Consider the following 14,883-nt stretch of genomic DNA (forward strand, 5'->3'; position numbering starts at 1 on the left):
AACAGGGAAAAAAGTTTTGAACTCTATTCAATTCTATGGGACCCGAACGGGAAAAATCAAAAGTTCCCATTTTGAAGGGTTATATGCAAGTTATTGGAAAAAAAAAGGGTATGAGGGGGTCTGGGTACTGGCCGAGGGGGTCTGGGTACTGGCTGAGGGGGTCTGGGTACTGGCCGAGGGGGTCTGGGTACTGGCCGAGGGGGATATGTATCAATGCAAACATATTTTTTTAAACAATCAATTTTAAAGGAGCAGCGATTTTAATGATGCTTAAGGTGAAACAATAAAAATGAAAAAATCCTTTATATATAGTGCTGCCTGTAAAGTGGCGCATCTGTACCATGTATAGAACCTGCTGCAGCGAAACTGACAAGTCTAAAGAAAAGAATAAGACATTTTAACTGACTTCACGACTGCAAGCTATTGCTAGCAAAAAAAACTACGTGGGGTCCCCACCCAGTCCATACCAGGCCAAGAAAAAAAAAAAATCGGTGTGGGCCCCCCCCCCCAAATCCATGCCAGATCCTTATCCAAGCATGTAGCCCAGCAGGTCAGGAAAGTGGGGACGACAAACCACATGCCCTTAACATGGGGGGGGGGTGCTTTGGGGCAGTGCACAACCCTGGGCAGTTGTTGTGGGCATCTGTGTACATGGAGCTTCTCAGAATCTGGCGGCCCCTTTTTAACAAGGGGGTCCCCAGATCCCGCCCCCCAGCCCCAAAGCACCCCCCCATTTTGAGGGCATGTGGCCTGGTATGGTTCAGGGGGGAACATTCGCTTGTCTCCCCCTTTCCCTGGCTTGCCAGGCTGCATGCTCTTGTAAGGGTCTCGTATGGATTTTGAGGGGGAGGGGCCCAAGCCATTTTAATTTTGGCTTGGGGTTCCCCATAAATTCCATACCAGGTGACCCGAAGGGCCTGGTATAGGCTGGGGACGGACCCCACACCATTTTTTTCTTTGCATTTTTTTTTACTTTTACCTGTCAGCGGGGAGGTTCGCTGACAAACGATGACTTGTTAAGGACATGGCCTGGAAGTGTAACACTGACATTTAGCATGCTGCACGTTTTTTGAGAAAAGATATCAGATGGCAGGTCCACTTTAACCGCTTCAGATCCGCGCTATAGCCGGATGACGGCTACAGTGAGGACCTACTTTGCCGGGAGGGCTTCAATAGATGTCCTCCTGTGCTTCAGCAGACTGTGCGCCCCCTGCAGGGTGGGTGCGGCGCACTCTGTGATCACCGAGTCTATGAGACTCGGCTGATCACAGATCGGAGTAAGGGGTCAGTCCCGGCCTCTCACAACGTGATCAGCTGTGAGCCAATGACAACTGATCATGTGATGTAAACAGAGCCGGTAATCGGCTATTTTTGTTCTCCTCACAGTGATAGCATGAGGAGAAAAAAAAAGCTGATCACCAGTGGCTGTCAGAGGGGAATCGGTCCCGATCAAGGAGAGCAGCCAGCAGCTCATCTTTGCCCACCTGTGCAACCTACAAGTGCACAACAGTGCCGTCTACCAGTGCCCACAGTGCCACCTATCAATGTCACCAATCAGTGCCTCATCAACAGTGCTGCCCATCAGTGTCACCTACCAGTGCCCATCAGTGCCATCTATCAGTAGTACCTATCAGTAACACCTATCAGTGCTCTTCAGTGCCATCTTATCAGTAGCCATCAGTGCCGTCTTATCTGTGCCCATCAGTACTGCCTTATCTGTCCCCATCAGTGCCGCCTTATCTGTGCCTATGAGTGCCGCCTTATCTGTGCCTATCATTGCCCTTTAGTGCCCATCAGTGTCACCTACCAGTGCCTATCAGTGCCGTCTTATCTGTGCCTATTAGTGGCCTTCCGTGCCCATCAGTGCCGTCTATCAGTGGTGCCCATCAGTGCCGTCTATCAGTGGTGCCTATCCGTAACACCTATCAGTGCCATCTTATCAGTGGCCATCAGTGCCGCCTTATCTGTGCCCATCAGTACCACCTTATCTGTCCCCATCAGTGCCACCTTATCTGTGCCTATGAGTGCCCACCAGTGCAGCCTATCAGTGCCGCCTCATCAGCACATATCAATGAGAAAAATTACCTGTTTGCAACATTTTATAACAAACTAGAAAAGCTACAATTTCTGGGGAAATTGTGTGAAGTGTTTTGCCTCCACCTACTGGAGTGGGCAGAGTAACTGGGGGGGGGGGGGTCATAATGTTTTTTCTGGTCATAATATTTTGGCTGGTCATAATGTTTTGGCTGATCATAATGTTTTGGCTGATCATGGGGGGGGTCATAATATTTTAGCTGATCATGGGGTGGTCATAATGTTTTGGCTGGTCATAATGTTTCGGTTGATCATGGGGGGTCATAATGTTTTGGCTGATCATGGGGGGTCATAATGTTTTGGCTGGTCATAATATTTTGGCTGATCATGGGGGGACATAATGTTTTGGCTGATCATGGGGGGTCATAATGTTTTGGCTGATCATGGGGGGTCATAATGTTTTGGCTGGTCATAATATTTTGGCTGATCATGGGGGGTCATAATGTTTTGGCTGATCATGGGGGGTCATAATGTTTTGGCTGGTCATAATATTTTGGCTGATCATGGGGGGTCATAATGTTTTGGCTGGTCATAATGTTTGTGTGAAGTGTTCTTGCCTCCACCTACTGGAGTGGGCAGAGTAACTGGGGGGTCATAATGTTTTGGCTGGTCGTAATTTTTTGGCTGGTCATGGAGGGGGGGGGGGGGGTCATAATGTTTTAAATATATTCAACTGTTTTGAGGGATCGCCGCCATGCCTGTGGTGGGGACACTGGTGCTAGGGATTATAACATTGGTATACATTATCTGGTCTAACGGTGGATTTGGATTCTGCATGGCTCAATGTGGAGGAATTTACATGAAAAGGACATAGCTGAGCTCTAAACACGTTTCTTTGTCAGGCCACAGCCTCTCAATGGGATTTGGCTCCGGCTCATTTCTCTCTGACGTAAGCTGTGCTACATAGACTGAGACACTTACACAATAAATACAAACTGTACGGCGTGCTACCGCCTACGCCGCACCCCACGCCGGGCCCATTATCCACAGTGAAGTCCTGATTGGCAATCTTTGACCCTTTATGGTGTAAAACAAAAATGCATTTAAACACAAAATTTCTTTAAACATAATTTATATCTGAAGTGGCCAAATAACAACCCCCATCCCCCCATCCTTCCTACTGTACTCTCAGCAAAACAAGAACCTTAGTAAAACCGCCATGAGGTTCCCAAACTGCTAACATTGAAACGCTTGTGAAAAAAATTTAATATATATTTATCTTCCCTCAGGAGCGTGGTATTTAATCACCACTGTTATTTTTGTGATATAAGTAAAAAAAGAGCAAACATTTTGAAATAAAAACATTTTTTTGTTTCTATTATAAAATTTGGCAAATAACTTTTGTTCATAAATTTGGGCCAAAATTTATACTGCTACATATCTTTGGAAAAAAAACAAAACAGGTTGGTATATATTATTGCATCTGTGTGAGACTCTTAGGGACTCTGATGAGCTACAGACAGGTACTCTAATGAGCTGCAGACAGGTACTCTGATGCTCTAAAGGGCTACAGACAGGTACCCTGTTGGGCTAGAGACAGGTACCCTGTTGGGCTAAAGACAGGTACCCTGTTGGGCTACAGCCAGGTACCCTGATGGGCTGCAGCCAGGTACTCTGATGGGCTGCAGACAGGTACTCTGATGGGCTGCAGACAGGTACTCTGATGGGCTACAGACAGGTACCCTGATGGGCTACAGACAGGTACCCTGATGGGCTACAGACAGGTACTCTGATGGGCTACAGACAGGTACTCTGATGAGCTACAGACAGGTACTCTGATGCTCTAAAGGGCTAGAGACAGGTACCCTGTTGGGCTAGAGACAGGTACTCTGTTGGGCTACAGCCAGGTACCCTGATGGGCTGCAGACAGGTACTCTGATGGGCTGAAGACAGGTACTCTGATGGGCTGCAGACAGGTACTCTGAGCTACAGACAGGTACTCTGATGAGCTACAGACAGGTACTCTGATGGGCTACAGACAGGTACTCTGATGCTCTAAAGGACTACAGACAGGTACCCTGATGGCCTACAGACAGATAATCTGATGGCCTACAGACAGATACTCTGATGGGCTGCAGACAGGTACTCTGATGGGCTGCAGACAGGTACTCTGATGGGCTGCAGACAGGTACTCTGATGGGCTGCATACAGGTACTCTGATGGGCTGCATACAGGTACTCTGATGGGCTGCATACAGGTACTCTGATGCTCTAAAGGGCTACAGACAGGTACTCTGATGCTCTAAAGGGCTACACACAGGTACCCTGATGGCCTACAGACAGATACCCTTATGGGTTGCAGACAGGTACTCTGATGGGCTGCAGACAGGTACTCTGATGGGCTGCAGACAGGTACTCTGATGGGCTGCATACAGGTACTCTGATGGGCTGCATACAGGTACTCTGATGGGCTAAAGACAGGTACACTGATGGGCTAAAGACAGGTACTCTGATGGGCTACAGACAGGTACTGTGATGCTCTGATGGGCTACAGACATGTACTCTGGGTATTATTGGGGCAATCGGGGCACAGTACTGTAAGGGGTTAACCATTAACTCGGCAAGATGACGCCGACAGGAACCTCTCATCCATGCATTAAAATTCCTCCGATGTGAAACACTCATTGCTAGTTATCGCAAACGCTGGATTGCAGCTGTTGCCACCGAGGGTGGCACAACCCGTTATTAGTTTTAAGGGGGCAATTACTTTTTCACATAGGTTCAGGCAGGTTTGGTTCGTATGTTTCCCATAATAAAGGAAATCATCATTTAAAACTGCATTTTGCATTTACTCTGGTTATCTTTGTGTAATAAGAACATTTGTTTGATGACCCGAATCATTTAAGTGTGACAAATATACAAAACGCTCAGGAAGGGGGCAAATACTTTTTCAAAGCACTGCAAATCATAAGAATATAAATCTCCCCCGTCATCAGTCTTATCACCGCACTACACATCTTATATCCTCAATAAAAAACCTTATTTCATTTCCGGAGCTCTGGAGGTTTTTTTAATCTCTTTGGGAAAGGGAAATATTACATTTTCCAGAAGTAGCAGCCGCCCCCGTCCTTGTATTATGATGTATAACTGCGTATGTTTCATTCTTTTACCAATAAAAGTTCTGAAATACTTTAAAAGCAATTTTTATTATACTCAGTTTTTTCCTTCTGGATACCGTTCGGAAGGTTTATTGTAGAACTCCTGTTGGGTTTTGTTGCTGTTTGTGTCCCCTATCTACCTATCTGGGGGGCACAGGAAGTGATGGGAAATCAAGTGGCGCCACTAAGGGGGTGTGAGGGGTTTGAACAGCACCAGGGTGACACCTGCCAGAGGGGTGACACCATCAAGTAAGAAGTGATAATCAACAGCAATTGTGTAGCCCCCATCTTCCAGCACCGACCACATAATTTGGGGTGCGCACCAAGTGATGGGGTGCCATTTTGGGGTGCGCACCGTGACCCTGTGCAGCCCGCCCAAAACTAGCCTGCCCAGCACCCTGTAGGGCATTGTGGCAGGCTAGACAGGAGAGAGCCCGGTGGGGGGGGTAACAACATGTTTTACTGCACCAGGTGACACCAACCCTAGTGAGGCGAGTTGGGAAATCTAACGTTTTTGAGCACTTGCAGGAACCGGAATAGATGAAATCTTCCTGCTGTGTCTCTGGGAAAGAAACTAAAGGACAATCAACTCGATGGAAGACGGACACAAAAAAAAATATCTACCTAAAAATAAAACGTTTTCACTTTACATAAACTTTAATTATTTTTTTGAACTGAGACAGCTGCCGCCTCTCTATGTGAGACACAGCGACAGCTAGAGCCCCCCATGTGAGACACAGCAACAGCTGCAGCCTCTCTGTGTGAAACATAGTTACAGCTGCAGCCCCCCTATGTGAGACACAGCGACAGCTGCAGCCTCTCTATATGAGACACAGTGACAGCGCAGCCTTTCCATGTGAGACAAAGTGACAGCTGCAGCCTCTCTATGTGAGACACAGTGACAGCTACAACCTCTATATGTGAGACACAGGGACAGCTGCAGCCTCTCTATGTGAGACACAGTGACAGCTACAGCCCCCCTATGTGAGACACAGGGACAGCTACAACCTCTATATGTGAGACACAGGGACAGCTGCAGCCTCTCTATGTGAGACACAGCAACAGCTGCAGCCTCTGCATGTGAGATACAGCGACAGCTGCAGCCTCTCTATGTGAGACAGAGTGACAGCTGCAGCCTCTCTATGTGAGACAGAGGGACAGCTGCAGCCTCTCTATGTGAGACACAGGGACAGCTGTAGCCTCTCTATGTGAGACAGAGTGACAGCTGCAGCCTCTCTATGTGAGACAGAGGGACAGCTGCAGCCTCTCTATGTGAGACACAGGGACAGCTGCGGCCTCTCTATGTGAGACAGAGTGACAGCTGCGGCCTCTCTATGTGAGACAGAGTGACAGCTGCGGCCTCTCTATGTGAGACACAGTGACAGCTGTGGCCTTTCCATGTGAGACACAGTGACAGCTGCAGCCTCTCTATGTGAGACACAGTGACAGCTGCAGCCTCTCTATGTGAGACCCAGGGACAGCTGCAGCCTCTCTATGTGAGACAGAGTGACAGCTGCAGCCTCTCTATGTGAGACAGAGTGACAGCTGCAGCCTCTCTATGTGAGACAGAGTGACAGCTGCAGCCTCTCTATGTGAGGCAGAGTGACAGCTGCAGCCTGTCTATGTGAGACAGAGTGACAGCTGCAGCCTGTCTATGTGAGACAGAATGACAGCTGCAGCCTCTCTATGTGAGACAGAGTGACAGCTGCAGCCTCTCTATGTGAGACAGAGTGACAGCTGCAGCCTCTCTATGTGAGACCCAGGGACAGCTGCAGCCTCTCTATGTGAGACACAGGGACAGCTGCAGCCTCTCTATGGGAGACAGTGACAGCTGCAGCCTCTCTATGTGAGACACAGTGACAGCTGCAGCCTCTCTATGTGAGACCCAGGGACAGCTGCAGCCTCTCTACGTGAGACACAGTGACAGCTGCAGCCTCTCTATGCGAGACACAGTGACAGCTGCAGCCTCTCTATGCGAGACCCAGGGACAGCTGCAGCCTCTCTATGTGAGACACAGTGATAGCTGCAGCCTCTCTATGCGAGACACAGTGACAGCTGCAGCCTCTCTATGTGAGACCCAGGGACAGCTGCAGCCTCTCTATGTGAGACACAGTGATAGCTGCAGCCTCTCTATGTGAGACCCAGGGACAGCTGCAGCCCCCTATGTGAGACCCAGGGACAGCTGCAGCCTCTCTGTCAGACACAGTGACAGCTGGGGCTGGCAGCTTTGTTTGTGATCAGAATGATGGGCTGATATGTTGATTGCAGTTAGAGTTCGTTTACACTTGTCGTCAGGAGTGGTAAAAACAGGTGGTTGAACTACTTATTTACCCTCCCCTTAACGTGCTTGTAAACCTCAGACATGAAATATGAACAAAGCATAACCTTCTATAGTATGCATTTGTCTCAGTCCAGAGCACTAAGTGTAACTTCTGTCTGCTGCTTCCTTCCCCTGCTATCAGTATAAATCATTTTTCACAAGTTTTCCTGACACCAAGAGAAAAAAGGTGACAGTGGGGGAAGCTCTAGCACACAGCCTGTGATTGACAGCCTCAGCTGTGTTCCTGTGTGCCGTGTGAAGGGGGGCGTATCTCTTTCCTCCAATCAGCTCTCAGAACTCTCCTCACTGAGCTCTGCAGAGTGTGGTGTCAGTTCTCCGCCCCCTTTGTTTCTGAACTCTCAGACAAGCTTTAGCAATTCTGCACTTTGAGGGGCTGTAGAGGAGAGAAGACTGCAGATAAAGAAGTATAACTAATGTAGGAGGATTTGTTGCATCTCTGTGTATCACCTGAGACCAGTCACTGGGTATATGGAGGGTGACTGTACATCCACTTGAAAGAAAACATGACGAGAAAAATAAATTGTACACTCCCTATTTCTGGCCTCTTCCTCAGAAAGGTAGTTGACTGTCATGCTGATCCTCTATCTTCAATCCCATAAGTCATTAATCTTTAACAAATATGCGGATGAAGTGTTCTGGCTCTGATTGGGTCAGTGGCTGGAAGTGCACACACCAGACGATCAACATGACAGCCAGGCAAACTGCATTTTCAGAAGGAGCTCAGCGATGGAAGCCCGGTGTTTCTCGCAGTAGAAGCCAGATTCCTGGATGTTATGTGTCTAGCTGACATAAAAGGTCTTCAGTGGGTGCCAGTGTTCTGTCGATATATGCCCGCGGTCGAAGTGTGCATGCGCATGCGCAGAACGGAAAGGACACTCCAGCTGAGTTGGCGATCAGCTGGAGTGACGTCACCATAGAGCACACATCGTAGGAGCCTTTTTTTCATGGGAGATAACATTTCTCTGGCACAATTTAATGCTATGCAAACAGCGGAGGGACACCGTACTTGTCATATTGTGCCGCACCGTTACGTCGCAGATTTACAACGAGGCACAATCTGACTTCTACGGGGTCCCTCCGCTCTTTGAATAGCTTTCATCTGTGCCTGTGAAAAGGTATCGCCTGTCGAAAAAAAAACCTCCTAAGATGTGCGCTAAGGTGACGTCACTCCAGCTGATCGTAAACCCAGCTGGAGTGCCCATCCATTCTGCGCATGCGCAGGCGATTTTCGATGGTGGGCACATATCGATTGAACACCGCCCCCATCCTTTACAGCAGGGAAATCCTAATGAGAACAATCCATTTCCAGGATGATGCCGGTTCCCGCGCTTCTGTCCTCTGGGTGACCTCACTACATTGTTGCCATTGGCAGTAACGGGCAAATATGTGATATTGTTATCTTCTTCCCTACAGGCAGATTGTGCAACCGAACGTTTGACGACTACGCCTGCTGGCCGGACGGTGTGCCTGGAACGTACGTGAATGTGTCCTGTCCCTGGTACCTCCCCTGGGCACACAAAGGTGAGAGTCCGCCATGGAAGGTAGACAGAGTGCTAATTCTGTAGAGGTAATAAAATATCAACATTGAAACACTCCAAATCATTTGTTACATTGTAATGCTCCAAACCAGTGGCGTACTGGGCATTAAGGGTGCAAGGGCGCCGCCCCCTCTCTCCTGCCACCCCTCTATGACCAATAGATAGATTCATGCATTGCATGAATCTATCTATGGCCGCCGCTGCCACCCCCTATTCAAGTGCCCAGCCCCTTTTTGGGTGCAGGGCACCTGAATTGCAGTGGGGGGGGGGGGGGTGTTTTTGAAGCACCTGATTGGAGCCATAGGCTCTAGTAGGCTTCAAAAAAGTGACCTGCGAGTGCCATGCTGGGCGTTTGCAGGTCACTCAGCTGTGTTAGAAAAGCGAATTAATATTTGCTTTCCGAACACTAAACCGCCTCTCCGCCAATCAGGTGCTCGGGTCTGTTACCTGTCACCTGATTGGCTGAAACGGCAGGTGCCGCTATTGGACGCCTATCAGGAGGAGAGGACGGGAGATGAGGACAACTGGAGACTAGGGATGAGCCGAACACCCCCAGGTTCGGTTCGCACCAGAACTTTCGAACGGACCCCACGTTCGTTACGAACGTTAGAACCCCATTGAAGTCTATGGGACTCGAACGTTCGAAATGGAAAGTGCTAATTTTAACGGCTAATATGCAAGTTACTGTCCTAAAAAGGGTTTGGCGACCTGCCTCCTGCCCCAGGGGACATGGGTCACTACAAAAAAAAGTTTTAAAAACTACCGTTTTGGCGGGAGCACTGATTTTAATGACGATTAAAGTGAAAAAAAAAGTGAAATATTCCTTTAAATATGGTGCCTGGGGGGTGTCTATAGTATGCCTGTGAAGTGCCACGTGTTTCCCGTGTTTAGAACAGTCCCTGCACAAAATGACATTAAACGGAAATAACACCATTTAAAACTGCTTGCGGTTTTAATGTTATATCTGGTTCCTGCAATATGGTTGAAAATCATTCAGAAAAATGGCATGGGTAGCCCTCCCTGCCCATTACCAGCCTATTTGGGTCTTGTACGCATATTAAGGGGAACCCCGTACCCATATTAAAAAAAGGAAATGCGTGTGGCCCCCAGGCCCTATATACTCAGAACAGCAGTATACAGGCGGTGCAAACAAGACAGGGACTGTGTAGGTTTGTTGTGTTAAGTTGAATCTGTTTGTAATTTTCAACTGGTACATTTTTAAAGTGTAGCTCCAGTCAAAAAAACTATTTTTAAGCTTTTTGGAAAACATAGGGAAGGGTTATCACCCCTGTATAATTTGTTTTGTCGTCCATCTTTTTTCATCTCACTTCCTCTTGTCTCCTTCCATTTGCAAGTAGGAGATGTTTGTAAGTTGGATGTTTGAAAGTAGGGGCCTGCCCTATATGCTCTGCAGAAATGGCGGAACAAGGTGTTGGTTTTGCCACAACATTGTAAGCCCTCAAAGTGACTCTTGGTGGGCGCTGGAGCGCCCTGCTGTGAACGATTATATCAAGAATTGTAATTACATGCCATTGTTGAACAGTGGTAGAAAAATTGACCTTTGGTGGTTGTGGTGCTGGTGCCACAACACTATAAGTCCTCACCGTTACTCTGGGTGGGCACAGGAAGGGGCCCTCCTGTGAAATATTATATCAAGAATTGTAATTACATGTTAAACAGGGGCAGAAAAATTTGGCCTTAGGCACTGGTGCTGGTGCCACCACACTGCAACCTCTTCCATATACTCTAGTTTTATTGCAGGAATTAGCCCTGCTGCAAAGCATTGCATCAAAAATTGTACTTAAACGCCCCTGTTAAACAGGGGCAGAAAAATTGGGCCTTAGGCTGAGGTGAATATCGCGATGTATACTGCGGTCAGGGCACGCAGACAATAACCAGAAAACAGCAGAGATAAAGGGGTATATACAGATGTATACTGTGCTGTGCTGGAAGCACACACAACTTCCAATAACTCCTGCAGATGGCAAGTGGGCTCAAATAGAGAAGAGCTATGTAGGTGGATATAGCGGTATGTACTGGGTACCGAGCACGCAGGCAGCACGCACTATCTCCTAACACTACTGACTGCAAGCTCTATTATTAAAGCTAGATCACTAGCTATATAGGTGAGGTGAATATAGTGGTGTATACTGCAGTCAGGGCACAGACAATAACCACTACACAAGAGCAAAATAGGAAATCAGCCAAAAACGATTGGTGTGTAACTGTGTTGAAGGTACACAGAACACCCACTGCTTCAGATGCCAACACACTACACGAGGCCGCCTCAAAGGCGACCTTATATAGTGTGGGGCGTGCACTACACAGCCTGAGCTATGATTGGCCACAGGCATCCTGCCTGTGGCCAATCATGGCTCTCCTCGCTGCTGGCGCTGCGATTGGCCAAGCATGCGGGGTCACAGTGCATGCTTGGCCAATCATGAGCCAGCAATGCACTGCGCTATCGCAGTGCATTGTGGGCCGTGCGCGCCACACGAATTTTGACGCGAACGGACCAAGAGTTCGGATTTCGCCGAACGGACGAACAGCCAATGTTCGAGTCGAACGTACTTTCGACTCGAACACGAAGCTCATCCCTACTGGAGACGCATTGACGCTCGTCATCATCACCTGCTGCCCCACCAAGACAGAAGACAGGGTAAGAGGTGGACATACAGCGAGTTGGCGGGGGTCACACTGGGGGCATTCAAGGGCACACTGGCAGCATATGATGGGCACACTGGCAGTGTATGATGGGCCCACTACCAGCGTTTGGCACAGTGGCAGCGCTTGATGGGCACAGTGGTAGCATTTGGCACAGTGGCTGTGTTTGATGGGCACAGTGGCAACATTTGATGGGCACAGTGGCAGCATTTAATGGGCACAGTGGCAGCATTTGATGACAAAGTGGCAGTGTTTAATGGGCACAGTGGCAACATTTGGCACAGTGGCTGCAATTGATGGCAGAGTGGCAGCATTTCAGGGCACAGTGGCATTGTTTGATGGCACAGTGGCAACGTTTGATGGGCACAGTGGCAGCGTTTGGCACAGTGGCAGCGTTTGATGGGCACAGTGGCAGCGTTTGATGGCACAGTGGCAGCGCTTGATGGGCGCAGTGGTAGCATTTGGCACAGTGGCTGTGTTTGATGGGCACAGTGGCAGCATTTGATCGCACAGTGGCAGCATTTAATGGGCACAGTGGCAGCGTTTGATGACAAAGTGGCAGTGTTTAATGGGCACAGTGGCAACATTTGGCACAGTAGCTGCAATTGATGGAAGAGTGGCAGCATTTCAGGGCACAGTGGCATTGTTTGATGGCACAGGGGCAATGTTTGATGGGCACAGTGGCAGCGTTTGATGGACACAGTGGCAGCGTTTGATGGGCACAGTGGCAGTGTTTGATGGGCACAGTGGCAGTGTTTGATGGGCACAGTGGCTGCGTTTGATGGGCACAGTGGCAGCGTTTGATAGCACAGTGGCAGTGTTTGATGGGCACAGTGGCAGCGTTTGATGGGCACCTGATTGGAGCCGTAAGCAGCCATTGGCAGCGTTTGATGGGACCGTGGCTACAATTGATGATTTCTTTAAAAAAAAAATTGCACCCCCCCAAAAAATTTTGACCACCAGCCGCCACTGCTCCAAACCGTTGTTACATTGTAATAATGATTTAAAGTGTTGCAATATAACAATGATTTGAAGCGTTACAATGTAACACTTTACATCATTGTCACATTGTAATACTTCTAATCATTATTACATTGTAACACTACAAATCATTGTTACAATGTTATGATTTGAAGTGTTGCAATATAACAATGATTTGGAGCATTCCAATTAAATTAATTAGTATTAGCAATCATAATGTGTTTTAAAAAATCCCGATCACTTCCCCAGAGTAGTATATTATTATTATGGTAAAATGATATTGCTCTAATTACAGTGTGTTACATTCTGTCACCAGTCAGTGTCCCCGATCCCCTCCACACCACACATAAGATAACTTCGTACTGCACTGGTGACAGTATGTAAAAAAAAAAATTGTAAAATGTTTTTTTTTATTTTATTTCTTAATTTTCAAAGAAATTATGACAAAAAATTACAACTTAAAGAAACTCGCCATGCCTCTTACTAAATACTTTGGACAGTATGTTTTCCAAAAAGGGGGTGATTTGGGGGGGTATTTGTACTATCCTGACATTTTTGAGCCTCAAGGAATGAGATCGTCCGTCAAGTACATCAGTATTGATCGATTTTCAGATATACATCCCATAGTCTGAGGATTCTATAACTTTCCTACCGACTAAATAAAATACACCGATTTGGATTATTTTCACCAAAGAAATGGAGCAGAATACAATTTGGCCTAAATTTATGAAGAAAGATTATTTTCAAAATTTTAAAACAGGAACAATTAAAACAGTTTTTTTCTTTTTTGATTAGCAAAAAAAAAAAAAAAGTAAATACCACCAAAAGAAAGTGTGAAAAAGAAAATGATAAAATTTTTGCTTGGGTACAATGTAGCATGACCGTGTAATTGTCAATCAAATTGTGAAAGCTGAAAATTGGCCTGGGCAGGAGGGGGGTCAAAGTGATACTAAAGTCTTGTTTTTTTTTTGTTGTTTCAAAATAACAAACATCTCTATATTTACCTCCTCTGTGTAATGATTTTGCACAGAGCAGCCCCGATCCTCCTCCTCTTCAGCGCTCCTGGCTCCTCCCTCCTGTTGAGTGCCCACCACAGAAAGCAGATTGCTATGGGGGCACCTGAGCCGCACTGCAGCTCTGTGTGTCCATTCCAGCATGAAGCTGCGGCCTGGCCCTGCCCCCTCTATTACCTCATTGGCTCATTGACTTTGATTGAAAGCAACGGGAGCCAATGGCACTTTGCTGTTGTCTCAAACAATGAGGAGGGAGAGTCCCGGTCAGACGAGTGCTGGTGGTTTGATGTTTGGGGGGGGGGCAGCAAAAAAACACCCCCCGCAGCACCTCAAACCCCCCCCCCCCCCCGCTGTCTGCCAGTCTAACAACACTTACAACATTGATGGCGGGGATCGGCAGGCACACAGCATCGGGGATCGACGGGCAGGGGGTCAGGCTGTGGCGGGCATCTGGCAGCGTCTCCTGTGTCCTCTTCTCTTCGCTTCCACCGTGCGTCTCCTCCCCTCCTCCTAGGCATCCAAAAGGATTGCCTGACCTTTCAGCCAAATGGGAAACAGGTATCAGACCCGCGCTTCCTGATTGTCGGAAAGGCAGTTCAGTGTTTGAAAAGCAAATATTAATTTGCTTTTCTAACACACTTGTGTGGGCTCCAAGCGCAATGCTCTGTGCTCCGAGCCCACCCTATTTTGAAGCCTATTGGAGCCTATGACTCTGATCAGGAGCTTCAGGCGCCCGGCGTCCTGAAAGTGGCCGGACACATGGATGGGGGGTGACGGCCATGGCGGTGACGGCTATGCATGAATCTATCCATTAACCGTATAGGGGGTGGTGTGGACAGAGGGGGCGGAACCAGGGCTCAAGTCCTGCGGGAACGCATGGGAACAGAGTTCCTGTACTTTTTCCACAACAGGAACTCAGTTCCCATTAGCAGCCGCGTCCTGCAAGACTTTTGAAGTATGCGAGCTGTGTGGTAGGTGCTACACCAGCAGCTGCCAACACAGCTCGCAATAGTAAGTTCCACACACCTGACCATTCAGGCATTGCCAGTAGGGGGGCCACATGACAGCATCCACTTCGATCTACCTGTCAATCACAGCTAGCTGACGGGTAGATCAGGTCTAGGTCTAGCTGACGGGTAGATCAGCTATTCTGCT

The 14,883-nt window shown here is 48.0% G+C and overlaps 1 protein-coding gene across 1 annotated transcript in view; it reads left to right on the forward strand.

The window, feature by feature from the left end:
• GLP1R (glucagon like peptide 1 receptor) overlaps positions 1 to 14,883 on the forward strand; it is a 383,473-nt gene that overhangs the window by 74,373 nt on the left and 294,217 nt on the right. Inside the window, exon 3 of the mRNA XM_077490401.1 lies at positions 8,946 to 9,053. Within this exon, the coding sequence (XP_077346527.1) occupies positions 8,946 to 9,053 (108 nt within the window). The remainder of the gene's footprint in view (positions 1 to 8,945; positions 9,054 to 14,883) is intronic.

This window comes from Lithobates pipiens, unplaced genomic scaffold, assembly GCF_037356315.1.
Source record: "Lithobates pipiens isolate NorthernLeopardFrog02 unplaced genomic scaffold, aLitPip1_a1.2 Scaffold_18, whole genome shotgun sequence".
NCBI lineage: Eukaryota > Metazoa > Chordata > Amphibia > Anura > Ranidae > Lithobates > Lithobates pipiens.